This window comes from Suricata suricatta, chromosome 11 (genome assembly GCF_006229205.1).
Source record: "Suricata suricatta isolate VVHF042 chromosome 11, meerkat_22Aug2017_6uvM2_HiC, whole genome shotgun sequence".
NCBI lineage: Eukaryota > Metazoa > Chordata > Mammalia > Carnivora > Herpestidae > Suricata > Suricata suricatta.
Window position 1 is genome coordinate 19124535 of NC_043710.1, and position 15635 is coordinate 19140169.

The following is a 15635-nucleotide window of genomic DNA, read 5'->3' on the forward strand; positions in this document are numbered from 1 at the left end:
CAAAATTACAAAAGGAAATTTATTCAAAAGCATAAGGGAACATTTACATTTGAACAAGGTAATAACAGGTGTCTTGCAAAAGAAAAAAAATCATGGCATGAAGTTTTTCATTCAAATTTCTGAAGGAAAAATAACCTAAGTTGTGCAGTGTTGCCTTAGGAAAGGTAAGGGGAACAATGAGGTGGTGAAGGAAGGAACATAGTCAACTCAGTATCAAACTTGAGAAAGTAAAGTCACTTCTGCTCAACTTTGAGTTTACAAATAGGCTTTAAAATGGAAAAACGAAAAGTTACATTTAATGTTGAAATTTATATAACTGTAGTCCCAATAGTTTCTGTACTTGAAATGGCTTTTGGCCACTGGCTGATGCCTCTGAGGTCCAGACTATCTGGTCACAGTTTTCAAATGGCAATTCCATGTTCCTATGTTTGTCCAGATTCCAAGGGAGCTTAGGTTCAGCTCAGTCTTTTGGAATGTTTTAGAGATTATTGCCACCACTCCATAGTCAAGCTGACCAACTTCTTTTGCTCACTTGTATCATTCTAGTCTTTAAAAAAAATATTTTTCCCATAAACACGTGCAGTAAGTAATTCTAACAAAGGGGTTTTGCTTTGTCCCCAATGTAGAGGTAAGAGTAATGAAGACACCTGCACTGGAATCGCAAACTATTCCTCAAAAATATGTCAAACTACTAGAAAATGTCATTCAGGCATTGAATCTGAATAGCAAACTTGGGGGAAGGAAGATTAACTGGAACAAAAATATATGGAACATTCAAAAGCAGAGCAAAGGGCCTATGCTACTAAAAATGCCCATGACATTAAACACTCCACAACCCCCCCGTCTGTTGTTTTAACCTAAAGATTCTACTAGCTAACTTATACAATAATTTTGATTAATAACCTGAGAAGTTAAAATCTTGAAAGTGGCAAAAGCAAACCGAGAGAGCATCCCTTACTTATTGGTACACCGTGTTTTCAAGTCACTTTTCCTGGGTTGCCCTGGTTATTAAATCCCCAAATTCTAAATTATGCTATCTCATCCTGTAGAAACCTATATGTACATCCGATTCAATATTTTGGCTGTATTTCTCCAGCAGGGATCTCCGAATTTATCTTTGAAAATGCAGCCTTTATTTTTAGTTTTAAATAACAATAATCATGTAAGTGCAACTGACTCAAAATCCCTCACTACTGGGAGGAAAACCTAGGTAACAAGTTAATAATGGATTCAGTCTTAAAAGGATCATCACCGTGTCAAAGACTACCCGTTCCAGGAATTTTAGAAAATGATGTATGTTGTGTAGTCAAGTTTCACAGCATGCGTGTATATATATATATACACACATACACACACACACATATATGTTTATGTATGTATATTATACATACACATTTCTATGTAAGTAGTAAGATCCCATAGTCAAAAGTTTATCGCAACATATGGAGAAGAGTTAAGTAAGCAGTACAAAGTAACTTACTGCCTCCTAAAAATGTAATGTCATCTACATTTTAGGAAGCTGATAAGTATTTTGCTTTTATAACACTAGGTAGGAAATGCCTAGCAGCTTTATTTAAAAAACAATGAGAATAAAATGTTAAGATTGACCATTACTCTTCTCCATATATAGGACAAAAGAGAAAGAAAAAAAAAACACGACAGAGGGTAGAGGAAATCCGTAAACTTTCAACTGATCATCTTTACCAGATACCAAAAATGGACTGAATTTCATTACGTTTTAGACTTGAATAGCTTTCAAAAACAAATTATCAAGATGTTAAAAGATTCACAACATGAAGTTTGAATAATGATGATATTGCAAAAACAAGTCAAGATTGTGAACAAAGCATCCAAAAATATCACTGTGGTTTTTACCTTGGACACAACCATGGTCTGTTACAAAAGTAGATCATACATACAAAGGTATAAAGAACATTAAGTTTTTAGCTGAAGGCAGCAGTCCTTTTAAAGGGACATCCCCGGCAATCCAATGAGTAGTAGAATTTAAGTATATTAAGCTCATGACAATGCTGAAGAATGTGATGTCTTATTCAGTAGAGTCTTCCCCGACTACGATTTCCTCGTGCTCCCCAACCTCGGCCACCTCTACTTCCCCTGAAGGCTCCTCTCTGCTCTACGAAAAAGCGAACAAGGGTTTAGGTCTTGCTCAGGACGTCATGGTACAGCAAACACAGAGGCAATGTAGCTAGTAGCTCTGCGTGTAGCAGTAGACTCTATAAAAGCAGTACTGGTATTCTGCTTGTCTACAAATTCAGTGAGTACATAAACCAGAACATACACACACACATATGGAGAGCGCCAAATCTATTCAGAGGAGGTACTCAATTAAATGTATTTCAAAGTGGTAATGTTATAACTACATTTTTTAGTTACTGGTGTGCCTATCACTACCAAAGATCATTAAACTAATAAAAATTCTATACTTAAGAGAATTAACAAAAATGCCATTGATCTTTGAAAGCTAATGCCATGAATAGCTTAAATTATCAATGATCAATTTTGAAAAATTAAGCTAGACTGAAAAATGTACCTCTGAAATGCAGTGAATAGGCAATTTGATATGGTCGCAATATTTCAAGCACCTGGACTCACAAAACTGCTGATATAAATGCCAACAGCTTTTCTCACTACTTTATCAGCTACATGAGCTGCTCAGAGTGTGGCCCAAGAGGTGATATGTATACAGTATTCAGCTTACTAATGTAAATTAGGCATGTCTTTTGCTGAAAATCAAGTCACTTGTGTCATAAAGTAGAATGATTCTTTGATTCATTGGTTCGTCTCTTTTATAGCTCCAAAAATATATTCCTTAAAGGAATCTCTCCAGTGAAGAAAACTGATTGAAGTTATCAGCAAGGTTGGACTTTACATTATACATAAATGAATTAAGAGTCTCAAACTTCTAATTCCAGAAATCAAATCTCTTCGTTGAACTTTCAAACTTCCTCATTGCAGCAGTCTTGTTAGGAGCAATAAATACCACCAGGTGTTGCCATTTGGATCCATAATGTTGGATGGATGCTTGAAAAATTCCTATTAAGTCCATACTGCAATCCATTTTTTTTGCCATTATGGCAAAAAAAGATACCTTATTTGGGTAATGTTTTGAGGTCTTTTTTTCCTCCAGCAACTCTGAGTTAGAAAACTAAGTAGGGGCGCCTGGGCAGCTCAGTCAGTTAAGTGTCTGACTTTGGCTCAGGTCGTGATCTCGCAGTTCGTGGGTTTGAGCCCTGGGTAGGGCTCTGTGCTCCCAGCTCAGAGCCTGGAGCCTGTCTTTGGATTCTATGTCTCCCTCTCTCTCTGACCCTCCCCTGCTCCTGCTGTCTCTGTCTCTCAAAAAGAAAAAAAAAACAAAACAAAAACTAACTAGATTATTCCCCAGCTTAACCAATATTTACATGTGTAATAGAATGGGATCTGTTTCAAAGTCATCTTTCCTGCCAAGACACACTTTTCTGAGCTGATGAGTTTAAATGAAACCATTTAAATGAAACCACCATTTCTGTTACCCCCTGAACATACTGAGAAAATCAGAGGTGGTCTGAGGGTAAGATTCTCCCAGAAATGCAGTGAGTGCATCAGGGTGTACAGCCCACAACCCTTACGTAGGCTGTAACTGCAGCATTTCTAAGACTTGGCCTCATATATGCAGATGTCGGCACATCCTCCCCCTACTATGCTCATTATACAACCTTCATATTTCAATTAATTTAACAACATGCTAAAGAAATTATCTTTCTAGGTATCATTGCTGTGTACAAACTGACTACTAAAACTTACCCTTTCAACTGTTTTTCAATTTTAATGTGCAGAACTGGGTTACTAACCCTTTATTGTTCAGCTATATCTAATGAGCATATTACATACACTGTACAAAAACACAGTTTGACATAGTTATCATTCTCTCTACTGGCTATTCCTTTTTGACCTGCAATGGACGATTTCTACCCAGTTCAGGGAGTCTCCAAATTTCCTTTTTTTTTTTCTTTTCTTTTTTGGAAGAGATCCATCCTGAGGCACCATTCTGCACTTTCATGATTTCTTCAGTGGTTTCAAGCTTACATTACTAACTTAAAAAAAACAAAAAACCAAACCACTGCTCCCAGCTAAAATGATACTTTATTTTTACATTCTAAACAGATAAAAAATGTAGGACACAAGTCACAAAATATACCATGCTTATTACTTCTGGGTTATGGAACAACTCTGTGTAAAAGGGAAAACTAAACATGGGCAGGTGCTTATAAAATAATTTGATTAAAAATGCACCAAGAAGTAAAGTGATAAACTTGGATAAGGAAAAAAATGTCTACATATGCCTGCCTGGACTCAAAAAACAATAGCAAATTCTGGTTCCCTCTTCTATGATGAACTAGTTCAGGCCTATCACGCTGACAGCCTATTTCTTTCACTGTAATAAGGCAGTTATATTAATACTGCTTGGTTCTCTAATAACCAAAATGAGTCAACTTCCTAATCCCACAGTGCACGTGACTTTTTAAAAAAAGTCATCTAACCAGTCTTCGGTAAAATAAAACATGAGTGGCTGACACAGGAAAGTGGAATTATGGTGGTTAACAAAATTATGTATTAAAAGACATTAAGAACATAAAACATATTCTCCCCTCCAATTCTGAGGCAACAATGACATCCGAGAAGCAAAAATGCACCATGCTTATTTCTTCCAGACACACTGTCAATTCCCTAAGGACATAAAGAAGGTAGGAAAAAACTTGGCGTAGATAGGTCCACCAAATCTCATCTGTAGTATCAAGAACTGTTTTCAACTGAGTGGGTGAAAGAAAGCCAAGAAAACTCTTGAAAGTGCTACTTTGAGAATACCTAAATCTGTTAACATTCAACTCTGAAATGTAAATGTAATATGTAATATGTAAATGTAAATGTAATATGTAATATGCTAGCAGAAAGTAGCAGGCTGCTACTTTCCAATAAAAAGATGAGAATTTACTTTGCTTTGTAGTTGTGTTTATGACCAGCACCCCAAGTACAAGGTTGACCCCTTTAAGAATATTAAGGCGCTGTATTATCAGACACAAAACACAATTAACAGATATGCTTGCTTTGCCCTTGTTACTCTTAGGACTATGGTACAACTGAAGTTGTAAGTGACTCATAGATTTTTTTCACACTAACAGTGGGGGGAAAAATCACAATCTAAGGCTCTGCATTTTTTCACATCTCTTTTCAACATGTATTATGTAATCTCTTGGGGTTTTTTAAAAATGTTTTTTAATTTATTTTTGAGAGACAGAGACAGACAGCACGAGCAGGGGAGAGTCAGAGAGAAAGAGGGAGATACAGAATCTGGAGCAGGCTCCAGGCTCTGAGCTGTCAGCACAGAGCCCGATGTGGGGCTCAAACCCCTGAACCGTGAGATCATGACCTGAGCTGAAGCCGGACACTTGAACGACTGAGCCACCCAGGTGCCCCACATTATGTCATCTTAATTGTCACCATCAAACAGGCAGTGAGTTTCATATGGCAGAATCCTCATGGCAACTCAAGAGTAATTCACTTGCCCAAGTGAAAAGGAATACAATTCTCTATGGATTTTCATAGCTCTTGATTACTTTCATTTAAGTCAAATGAAGATAGTATCTGAGATAATAGTGGAGTCTAAGAATAATTCCGATAGACACCACAAATCATACAAGTGACAGAAGACAATCTTTGTTGCAATGAAGTAACAGAATCCTTTCCATTTACAAAATGTATGCACAAATATTCTTTAGGGTTTTCCTCCCCGCTTATTTAAAGTTTTTAAGAGCTCTGTGTTACCCCCCCTTTTTCAAGTAAGGAAAGAGGCTGAGATGCACATTTACACAGTAAGAGTTCAGTGATCTTTCCTACACTAAATTTGCCAGAGTCTGACAAGTAAAAGGGTTCATTTCAAAATCTAAAAATCACCTTTGTGTAAGCTGTTTGCTCAGATATTAAAGGAATTTACCTACTTGAAGACTTTAATGCCATGATTATCTCACCTTGGAAACAAGTACTGAGAATTTTATGTTCAGAATGTACTTTTTAAAAGATAACTACTGCAAAATTAATTCTGACTGGTAAATAAGACCAATCCTAATTACATTTGGTTGCCAATATTAAGATTTGTCTTCTTAAGATTAAGAAGCTGACTCAGTGATGTTTTCATACATTCTTCTTTGAGAGGATCTAAGAGGATACAAGTCAATATGGAACAAACTTCTCTTCTTCCACAGTAGTGGGAGAGAACGGACTGGAGGGAAGCCCTCCTGGCACTGGGGGCCACAGTTAACAGGGAGACTGCCCTCTGGGCAGTGGGGAGAGCGCAACGGGACACATCTTCCCTGCCAGGTGATAGCTGAAATCGGACTCCACTTCCAGGCTTCTGGAGTAGTTAAGATGGAAGGACAAGCAGGAGGCAGATAAGGTCCAAGAAGGATCATTAATATCATCACATCTGCCAGAAGCTATATCTACTCCTGAGGGGAGAATGTACAGAATGTCTTGCCCTGAAGTTACAAAAGGGAAAATAAGGAATGGATGGTTCATGTCAACTCCCCCCTCTTTTTTTTTTTTTTGGTTCCCTCCTCTGAATACAAGAGGAATATTTTTCTTTTCCAAGTTCTTAGTGTTGCATGCTCAATTCAGTAAGTCTACACGAGAGGGTTATAAAGGAATGGAGTAATTGTTTCCCCAATAGCTTAGTTCCCCAAGCTAGCTCAGAAAAGACACTGGAAAGAGCTATTATATATATGACTACATATAAAATAATTAAAATCAACTACAACACAGTTCCTGTCTAATTTCTCATATTGCCTGTACCCAAACGGAAACGCTCACCATAATTAAAGTTGCTCAAATTGCTGCTATATTTCCCACTAGGAGGATTATAAATCTGCCTGGCATCCCTTTTTGGTCCTGCTGGAGATTTCTTGGGTGGTGAACCAGAAGTTGTATCTTCATTGGCTCTCTTTTGCCTATAATGGTAAGAAGAATTGGAATAAAAAATTCTATTACCAGAGGCCATTAATACACAAATAATTTAGTGCATTGGTTACAAATGATACCCCAAAGATGATGGTCACATTGGAAAAAGGAAAATAATGTTCTGATGGATTCAAATTAACTGTGCCTTAGTTATGCAGACAGTGTCAGAAGGCATTTACGAAGCTTTAAAATAACTTGAAATATGTAGCTTCAAGAACTAAACAAGCAAATGACTCAGTTTATAAAACCTGTCAGAAGTCTAGTTATGCCACAGGAGTAGAGACAAGCCTGAAAATTCCAGTGTTGTATTTCACAAGTTTATTTGATAAATACTGCAATTAGACCTTGTATTTTAAGTCATGCTTCTAATTGTCCTCTGTTAACATCTTACCAAGATTATTTAAATAAACTATCATTTTGTACAAATAATGTAGCATCGGAATTCAGGTTTTCATATTTATAAATCATAAATATTAGAACACTCAAATGTCTTTTAAATATATCTTACCCAATTTCAACCTTCTGAACAGGTTTCCAGGATAATGTTACTGTGCTTTTATAAGAAGGAGGAATGTGGAAGAGATCCTGAAAAGACAAAATGAGGCGAGATTTCTAACATATTTGGTGGTGAGCGTAAGAAACATGGAGACATCTTAAAGAGACAGTTGAGGAGAGGAAGTTTTAATCTATCCTCCTTGCTCACCTAAAAAAAAGCTGCAATAGAAAAAGTAAACAATTTTTACAAATTCCATCTATTACACTTCATTAATGTTATTCTGTGTACATCAGTTCCAGAAACTGTAGCTAAGTCTTTTTGTAAATGATGGTCATTTTGAGTTCTAGAATAAAATGTATCGGCTTTAATAAACAGTCAATAAATAAGCACTTCTGTGCAGATGCCAAGGTGCTTTAATGGAAAAAGAACAGTACAGCCTGCATTTGCTTTTGCAGACTTTTAAGCAGTTCAAAAAGAATAAATCTAAAGGCCTGGCTAATCATGTTTTTCTTCTTAAATATCTCCAAATTACCAATAAGGGAAAACACATAATATTTAAATACGAAATTATCAATATGTAATAATGCAAATGTTGGCTGAATTTAAATGTTATTTTGTTTCAGTTCTAGATTACTGTAACATCATGATATCCTCAAACTTGGATGGATTTCTAAACATATTTATTCTTAGTATTTTACCTAACATTTCTTATCAGCTTTACTCTGATTTCTGTATGTAAAAATCATTTTATATGTAGGTAAAATCTGATAAAAGTAAACGGAGTTATTCCCACAGCTAAATATACTACAAAAGATCACATCCTACTATATAAAACTTAAGTCCACCATGCCAGATAAATGTAGGAATTAGTCGATGTAATGTCTTTTGAATCAAAAATGCTTGAGATTTCTAGCTGGACTGATTTAGCACATGGTGGTATTAAGAAAGGGATTTTACTGCAATCTGTGTGAGACGATGGATGTTGGCTGACTCGCTCTGTGGTCACTGTTTCACCGTATACCAATCTTGCTGTACACCTTGACCTTAATGCAGAAACATATATAAATTCTTTCTCAAAAATCTCACATTTTATATATGAATTCACTATTTGAAATTGTTATTTATATTTAAGGCTTGAAATAAGTGATGGCTATTATAAAAATTTTCTTAGGAGAAGAGAGTGTTCATACCTCTTCTCTTCTCATGATACTCATCCTTCAATGTCTGTTGCTTTCTCTGAAAAGTTTCCCTCTCTCTTCTGATAAAAATTAATTATTCCATGGGATCTTTACCAGATTGGTGTTTAGATACAAAACTAGTCCTCATTTTGTTACTGTCAGGTTTGTGTTCTAGCTGTTAACAAATATTTCTTTTTCCTATCTGGCTAGAAGAACGTTAACTTGTAGGAACAGAAATGATGGTTACTTTGTTGTGATTCTGTTTATTTCTCAGATTGTCTTTTGTTTAGGTTTATGGATGCTTGGGGAGGGTAAACAGGACTAAAGGGTATTTGTGGCTTCATGGTAAGGTATACTGTAGTCTACAGTATAGAAAGCTCTCAATTTATTACACAAACGAGTTACCAGAAAAGAACCATAGGGAAACATTTCATGTGTCACACATACTTGTATTTTCCTGGCCATTTGGAAATATTAAGACCACCAGAACTTAAGTCAGTGAAGTTTTGAGTCTAGATATATTTGTTCCAATGCTTTGGGCTAGAGAAAGTCTACGTGCCTCCCTTTGCAGTATTTTCTACAACAGCTTTTAAATAAAGCAATGTACAACTTTATAAGTTACAGAAATGTCACTTGGTATTGTAAAAAGCATAAAGCTTTAAAAGGCCAAACATCTGGAATACAATGGTATCTCACTTTAACAGTACCACTAGAGACCTAAAGACATGGATAACCTCTTGCACAAGCTTTCTAGCAGAGGACTGGGTAAGAAAGGAAGACTTACCTTGATTAAAACGTTGATATTATTTGTTATTTTCAATGCAACAACTTTAATCTTGTTCTGCAATGGGAAAACAAAATTAAAGCGCCAATAACTTTTAGGATGCATATTCCATTCCCATATAGAACTAGAGCAATTCTCTTTCAGAATCATTTCTGCTTATTCCCGCTTTTTAAAATCTAAACCAGTGCAGAGATGGCAAAGAAAGCAAATAATCTTAATATTCCCTTCACAGGTTAGAACATTAAAGTGTATTCTGCCATTTATCTGAAAAAATGAGTGAGGGACAGGTCATATGGGCATAGTTGTTGTTTTAAAAGTTATCAATAATGAAAGCTTAAAATATTTCATTAGGACTGGGGTGAATATCAAAATAGGTGAGATCAGAGAAATCCAAAAATTCCCCCCGCCACATATAGTCTGGTGTAGAATTGGCAATTTAATCTATTTTCAATGTAAATTGATATTTGGTTACCAAAAAGGTAAAAATTTAAATATCATAAATGTCAATCATGAGACCCTAGTGAAAGATTGGTATGAATCTAAGTTTGGTAACACTGTTCACAAACTTGGAAACGTTTAATAAAATATTTTAACAAGGATAAAAATGTAAAAATATAACTTAGCAAATAACGAAATCTACCGTCTTCTAACATCGGATCTTCAACATAGACTTCCATTACCTGTTACATTTCAACATATGAATTGAGCCTGAATTTTTTTGTTTTTTGGAGACTGTGCAGGTGCATGTGAGCAGGGCAGAGAGGCAGAGAGAGGGAATCTTCAGCAAAACCCAACGCGAGGCTCAATCCCACGACCCTGGGATCATGACCTAAGCCAAAATCGAGTTGTATGCTCAACCGAATGGGCCACCCAGGTGCCCCTGAGCCTGAATTTGTAACACACTCTGGCTATTATAAAAAATTTCTTTACAAGAAGTGGCCCACTCTTCTTACCTCTTCTGTTTTTAAGGCCTCGCCTGTTTTACCCTGCAGAGCCAAGCGAAGTTGTCTGATGTAAACCTGCAGACCCCGGGCAAAGTACTGCAGCCTAAATAAAGGAAGTACTGTTTAATTAGCAAATCACAACTTCAACTGTTTTTAAATGCAGAGAATCTTATACTATAGCTAAGTGTTCTTTACTAGTAAGGATTAATTTTTTTTGAGGAATTTTTAGGTTATCAATATATGATCCCAAGAGATAAGTAAGTGAAATAAAAGCAGTCTTCCTTCACCAAAAATGGTAATAAATCCATACTCAGCCCGGCAAGGGAGAGATTTGTAGCAAGACGTGGTCAGTGAACCATTCAGGAGCCAAAGATTAGAGCCAGGTGGCCTGGGTTCTACTCTTTCACTGGCCAGGTGAAGGTCAAGTGACCTTAGGCAAATCACTTAATCTCTATGTATTTACCTGCCAAGAAGGGAAAGTGTTTGTCCTGTTTATACCTCAAGCTCTAGTTAAAAGTAAAACAAAACTACAGATCTGAGAATTTATTATAAACTCATAAATCTCAAAGGGTCCTAAGTAACTCCCTTTTCAAGTTTGTTCTCAAATAATATGTGAAGAAAGGCAGTACAGAGCTCCACACTGCTGTCTTCTAGAACTCCGCTTAACCACCTGGCATTATTTAACTTTTGGAGTAATTTCTTAACTTGCTGCTGCTTATCAAATGCTTCAACAAGTACTAAACCTCTGCCTTACCAAAGAGTAGAGGACAGTAACACATGATACAGTGGACAGACATTTCAAAATATAAGATGTGAAGCTGTTAAGAGAATGATTCAACACAAAGCGTCTTCGTGACAACGACTTGTGACTTCTTCAGTGGTGCCCCTCCAGAACACTCCAGGACACACCAGCAGCAGCTCCAGGTTACGGTGTACGCATGTGTGCCAGGCATCGTGCTCAAGCTTTCCATCCACTGATACTCCCACAACTCCACGGGGCAAGTGCTATCTATCATCATTTAATATAACTGCTGAGGACAATTTGGGAGGTTAGAGAAACTGGGAACCTGCTGGGGATCATAAAGAAAGTAAGGAGAGCTCAAGTCTCTTTTAGAGAAAGTTCTTTCCTCCTATGTGGATTTGTTATGCCACAGGTTTATATACATTCCTGTTTTATGGGTCTTCCATTTTGTTCTTTGGGGGGTAAGGCAAGGTGGGGAGACAGCACTTGTAAAACAAAACAAAACCAAGGGAGTGTCAAGAGAGCCATCATCTTTGCCAGGGACTGGACCACTTCAATCATACATCACCTAATTTTGAAATCTTTGAGCTTTTCTGCATTCAGTTTGGCTGTTAAGAAATCTGGAAGTTTTCGGCCCAACTGGTGGAAGCTGTACAACAAACACTCCACGTAACTGAACTGTAGCTTGGGTTCTTCACTACCGGCATTCTCCCCGTTTTCTGCTTCTTCCGGAGGGAGAGGCATGTACTCCTAAGAGATGAAAATATAAAGATATTTGCAATCTGCTGGAAATGCTCTAATTTTTAACAGTGAGGTAAGTACAGGGTATGCTTTTAAGGCATGAAGTGTTAAAAACTGCCAAGATCAGAAATTTAAGTAAGCTATCCCTTTTACCGATTAGATCAATGATCCAGCCTGTCAATGCCCCATGTTACCCTGTCATAGCTGCTGCGACTACCACCACTGACAATAAAGTAGCTGACATTCATTAGGCACTTATGCAAATGAAGGAAGTGAAATTCTGAGAGCCTAGGTAATTTTTCTACGATGAAAAAGTAAGCTTGAAGACTCAGGATTCAATCTAAGTTTGTCACTGAAAATTGATTTTTTTTTTTCAAGTCTGTCTGCCTTCCTTCCTTCCTTCTTTCATCTCTCTTTCTTTCTTTCTTTAGCACGGGCAGGGGAAGGGCAAAGAGAAAGGAAGAATCCTAAGCAGACTCTACAATATCAGCACAGAGCCCGACATGTGGCTTGAACTCAGGAACCATGAGATCATGACCTGAGCTGAAATCAAGAGCTGGGCACTTAACTAACTGAGCCACCGAAATTGATGCTAATTCCAAAAATCTCTTCTTAACATTATCCCACACTGTTTGACTCTCCTTATATTCCAAGTTCTGCCAAAGGCATTCAATATGAGTGTTATAACACCCCAGCAGGTGTTACAGGTCTGGAAGAGAGAGCACTGGATGTGGGATGAGTCAATTCATACTACAGGTCTGATGCTTATCATTCACTGTGTCAGTTACATAACTGCTCACATCCAACAAGAAAATCACTTGGTGATGCTGATAATTTGATCATATGGCCTTTTTCACCACAATTATGGCTTAAATGACTTTATTTCCTGGCTGCTAAAGCTACTTGGCCTTGAGCAGCAACCTGGATGGTGGCCTGGGGCAAATGTGAAAAATATTTTGATAAAGGAATAGCATAGAAAGACCTACTATAAAAATCCTGTATTATCTTTTATGCAAAGTATCAACAACAGAAGAGATGCCAAAGGTTTTCTTTTAAATGTAGATAACATGTGGCCTGAGCAACTAAAAACACTTGGTAGAATTATTCTATCTAATCTGAATTTCCACAGCTGGTTCTCTAGAAATTATACCACACTGTTTAGACTCTGGTATTATGTACTCACAATGCCATAAGGAAATAGAAAAGTTCTTACCAATAACTTGTCAAACAGTTTCCTTAAATTTGTTTCTAGCTTTTCCATGTCACCACAAAATGAACTCATCTCTGCCAATAGTTTTAATACCTAAAACACACAATTCACGCTATTAGTATTCTATTTTTTTGGATAGGCAAGGGCTGTAAAATAGGAATGATTCTAGATAACTTTTTAAGGCTGCTTTCTGTTATAGGTTAATATGGCACTATGAAGAGATATCTAGGAAGAATTTTTAATAGCAAAGAATTACTTACAAATATTTAGAGGAGGCCTGGTTTGCTATGAAATTTAGTCTCTGGACACTAACTCAAGCACTGGAAATTGCCACTATTCTTGGGGTCCACCTCTCTTGTACTCAATCCCAGTCTCATAAGCCAAGCCCAGGACATCTGAGGCCAATGACAGTGTCAGTAAACAGTGGGACTCCTCTCTAGCTAAAATATATTCCATTATTTCAGCTCAACTCAACAATTATTAATTGCTTTTGAGAATCAGACTCCACAACAGATTCTGGGGATATGGAGATGAATCAGTTAAATATGGAGAGATACATAAATGTAAAATGTTACATGTGCTGTGAAAAAAAAATGTGTATGTACATTAGAGTTGAGATACAAAAGAGAGAGCTATCAATTACATTGGAGAAGGGATAAAAGATTTTTTTTGTGCTAATCCATTTACATCTGGGTCTATCAATATGGATAGAGATAGGAATAAACATGAATTAAACACCTTGTTTAAAAGTATCAAGGCACAAAGATAGTATCATGAACATTATAGGCAGTGGCTTCCCACTGTAGCAAACTTTCATTAAATCCATAAGGCATTTCTAAGTGATTAATCTTGGGATAGAGTACTAGCTAGCCAACACACCTGTAGTCTCTTAGAAATCAGATCTCCAAGTTAGTTAATGATTTATATTTTTGTTAGAACCTGGGAATGTCTTTTCAGTACTAACAGCAGATGTTTTCTCTTACCTCCAACTGTATATCAAGCCCCTCCACGGGAGTAGTCAAGGAACTGAGGTTAGGGAGAACCTGCTCACAGAAATAAGTCACAAACCGTGTGGAATGCACATTTTTCTGCAAAAATACACAGAACATTGAGTTGTCAAAGAGAGGGGGAAATATTCTCTCAAATATAATAGCAGAATATCATTCAACAAATGCTGAGCACCAGAGCACCAAGCAGTGTAAGTTACAAATACAACACTGCACACCCCAGAGCACTCCAGGAATAACCTCTGTGACAATAAACACCTCGTTGCAAAGTCATCTGGAGCCCTGGGACATCTGTAGATTTTCAAACTCTTCCTTAATGCTCAGGTCAAATTTTGGGGGATATTTTACTGTTGAATTTCAGACTGTACATTTTTCAAAAAGGAAAAGTCCTTTTAAATTTTGTTTTTCAAACTATTCTATGCGCATCCTGGAAGACTCATGACCAGAGAAGCACAGAGCCAGAGACAAAGAGCATATTTACCTAGGACAACAATCTGTTACAAAATTTAAGGGAAAAAAAAAAGCTAAACAAAATGATTTAGAAACTCAGCCAAACCCATAAAGTAAAATAAAAATGCTCTAGACTTGTATAAAGTCTCTAAGCAAGATTTTAAAGAAATTTCTGGCTGCTCTGGGCTCTCACAAATCCCACCCAGTAAATATTCACTCCACTGTTACTCCTTGTATGCAAAGGTTTGAGGTGAACCCTCAAGTGAGAATCCACAGAAATATAAGCTAGTAGAGTAATCAAAATACCAACTACATAAAGCACAGAGCTCACCGAAAAGAGGGGGACAGCCTGCCGAGTGCACTGCAAGAGGCGGTCCACGCAGTCAGGATCCGAGGGATTGAAGGTCTGTTCCAGGTCGGCCTGCTCAGCCACCAACTCTACGAGCTGCTGCCTTCCACTCACTGTCTGTAAGCTTTTTAACCCGGACAGTATCTTCATGAACAGGACAAATTCCTCACCGGTAACATCTTCTAGGACCTGGACAGAGACAATTCAGAATAATAGTGTGGTCATCACTCGAATGGGAAAGAAAGATCAGTATTAAAAGTGTGGCAAATGTATTTCAGTTCCGAAAGTCAGACTGCTATTAATATTTCTGAAATACTAAGGAGAGGACAGCTTCTGGCTTCAGAACACACCATGTATTCTTGACGGGGCACGACAGTGTCTGCAGAGGGGCCGAACGTGGTTCTTGGAAAATTTTGTTTTTATGTATGAAGCACAGACATACAAACAGTGCATAAATACTGTATATCTGTGGCACTAAAATTTCATAGGAGAATAGCTAATAAAAAAATATCTAAAAAGGCTCTTCACCGGGGTGGGGGGGGGGCGGTGTGGAGGGTAGAGGGAAAAAAAAAAAGAAAACTCAATAGTGAACTGTCAAATCAGGTTCAGTTTCCTATATTTAAAAGCAGCCTGGGGCACGTGGCCGGCCCAGCCAGCGGAGCACAACTCTTGATCTCAGGGTTGTTAAGTCTGAGCCCCACATTGGGTACAGAGATTACTTAAAAA

The 15635-nt window shown here is 37.3% G+C and overlaps 1 protein-coding gene and 1 long non-coding RNA gene across 3 annotated transcripts in view; one reads left to right on the forward strand and one right to left on the reverse strand.

The window, feature by feature from the left end:
* API5 (apoptosis inhibitor 5) overlaps positions 1 to 15635 on the reverse strand; it is a 27139-nt gene continuing 11504 nt past the window's right edge. Inside the window, exons 6-14 of one of the 2 annotated variants that reach the window (XM_029957444.1) lie at positions 14892 to 15098; positions 14087 to 14191; positions 13107 to 13196; positions 11721 to 11902; positions 10420 to 10513; positions 9467 to 9523; positions 7517 to 7593; positions 6862 to 6998; positions 1 to 2129 (exon numbers count right to left, since the gene is read on the reverse strand). In XM_029957444.1, coding sequence (XP_029813304.1) covers positions 2107 to 2129; positions 6862 to 6998; positions 7517 to 7593; positions 9467 to 9523; positions 10420 to 10513; positions 11721 to 11902; positions 13107 to 13196; positions 14087 to 14191; positions 14892 to 15098 — 972 coding nt within the window. In that variant the 3' untranslated portion in view covers positions 1 to 2106. Of the gene's footprint in view, positions 2135 to 6861; positions 6999 to 7516; positions 7594 to 9466; positions 9524 to 10419; positions 10514 to 11720; positions 11903 to 13106; positions 13197 to 14086; positions 14192 to 14891; positions 15099 to 15635 lie in introns of both variants that reach the window. The other variant, XM_029957443.1, reaches the window with a different exon arrangement.
* Positions 6889 to 15635, forward strand: part of LOC115306865 — a 9773-nt gene continuing 1026 nt past the window's right edge. Inside the window, exons 1-2 of the long non-coding RNA XR_003915464.1 lie at positions 6889 to 7006; positions 7539 to 7736. This is a non-coding gene — a long non-coding RNA (uncharacterized LOC115306865). The remainder of the gene's footprint in view (positions 7007 to 7538; positions 7737 to 15635) is intronic.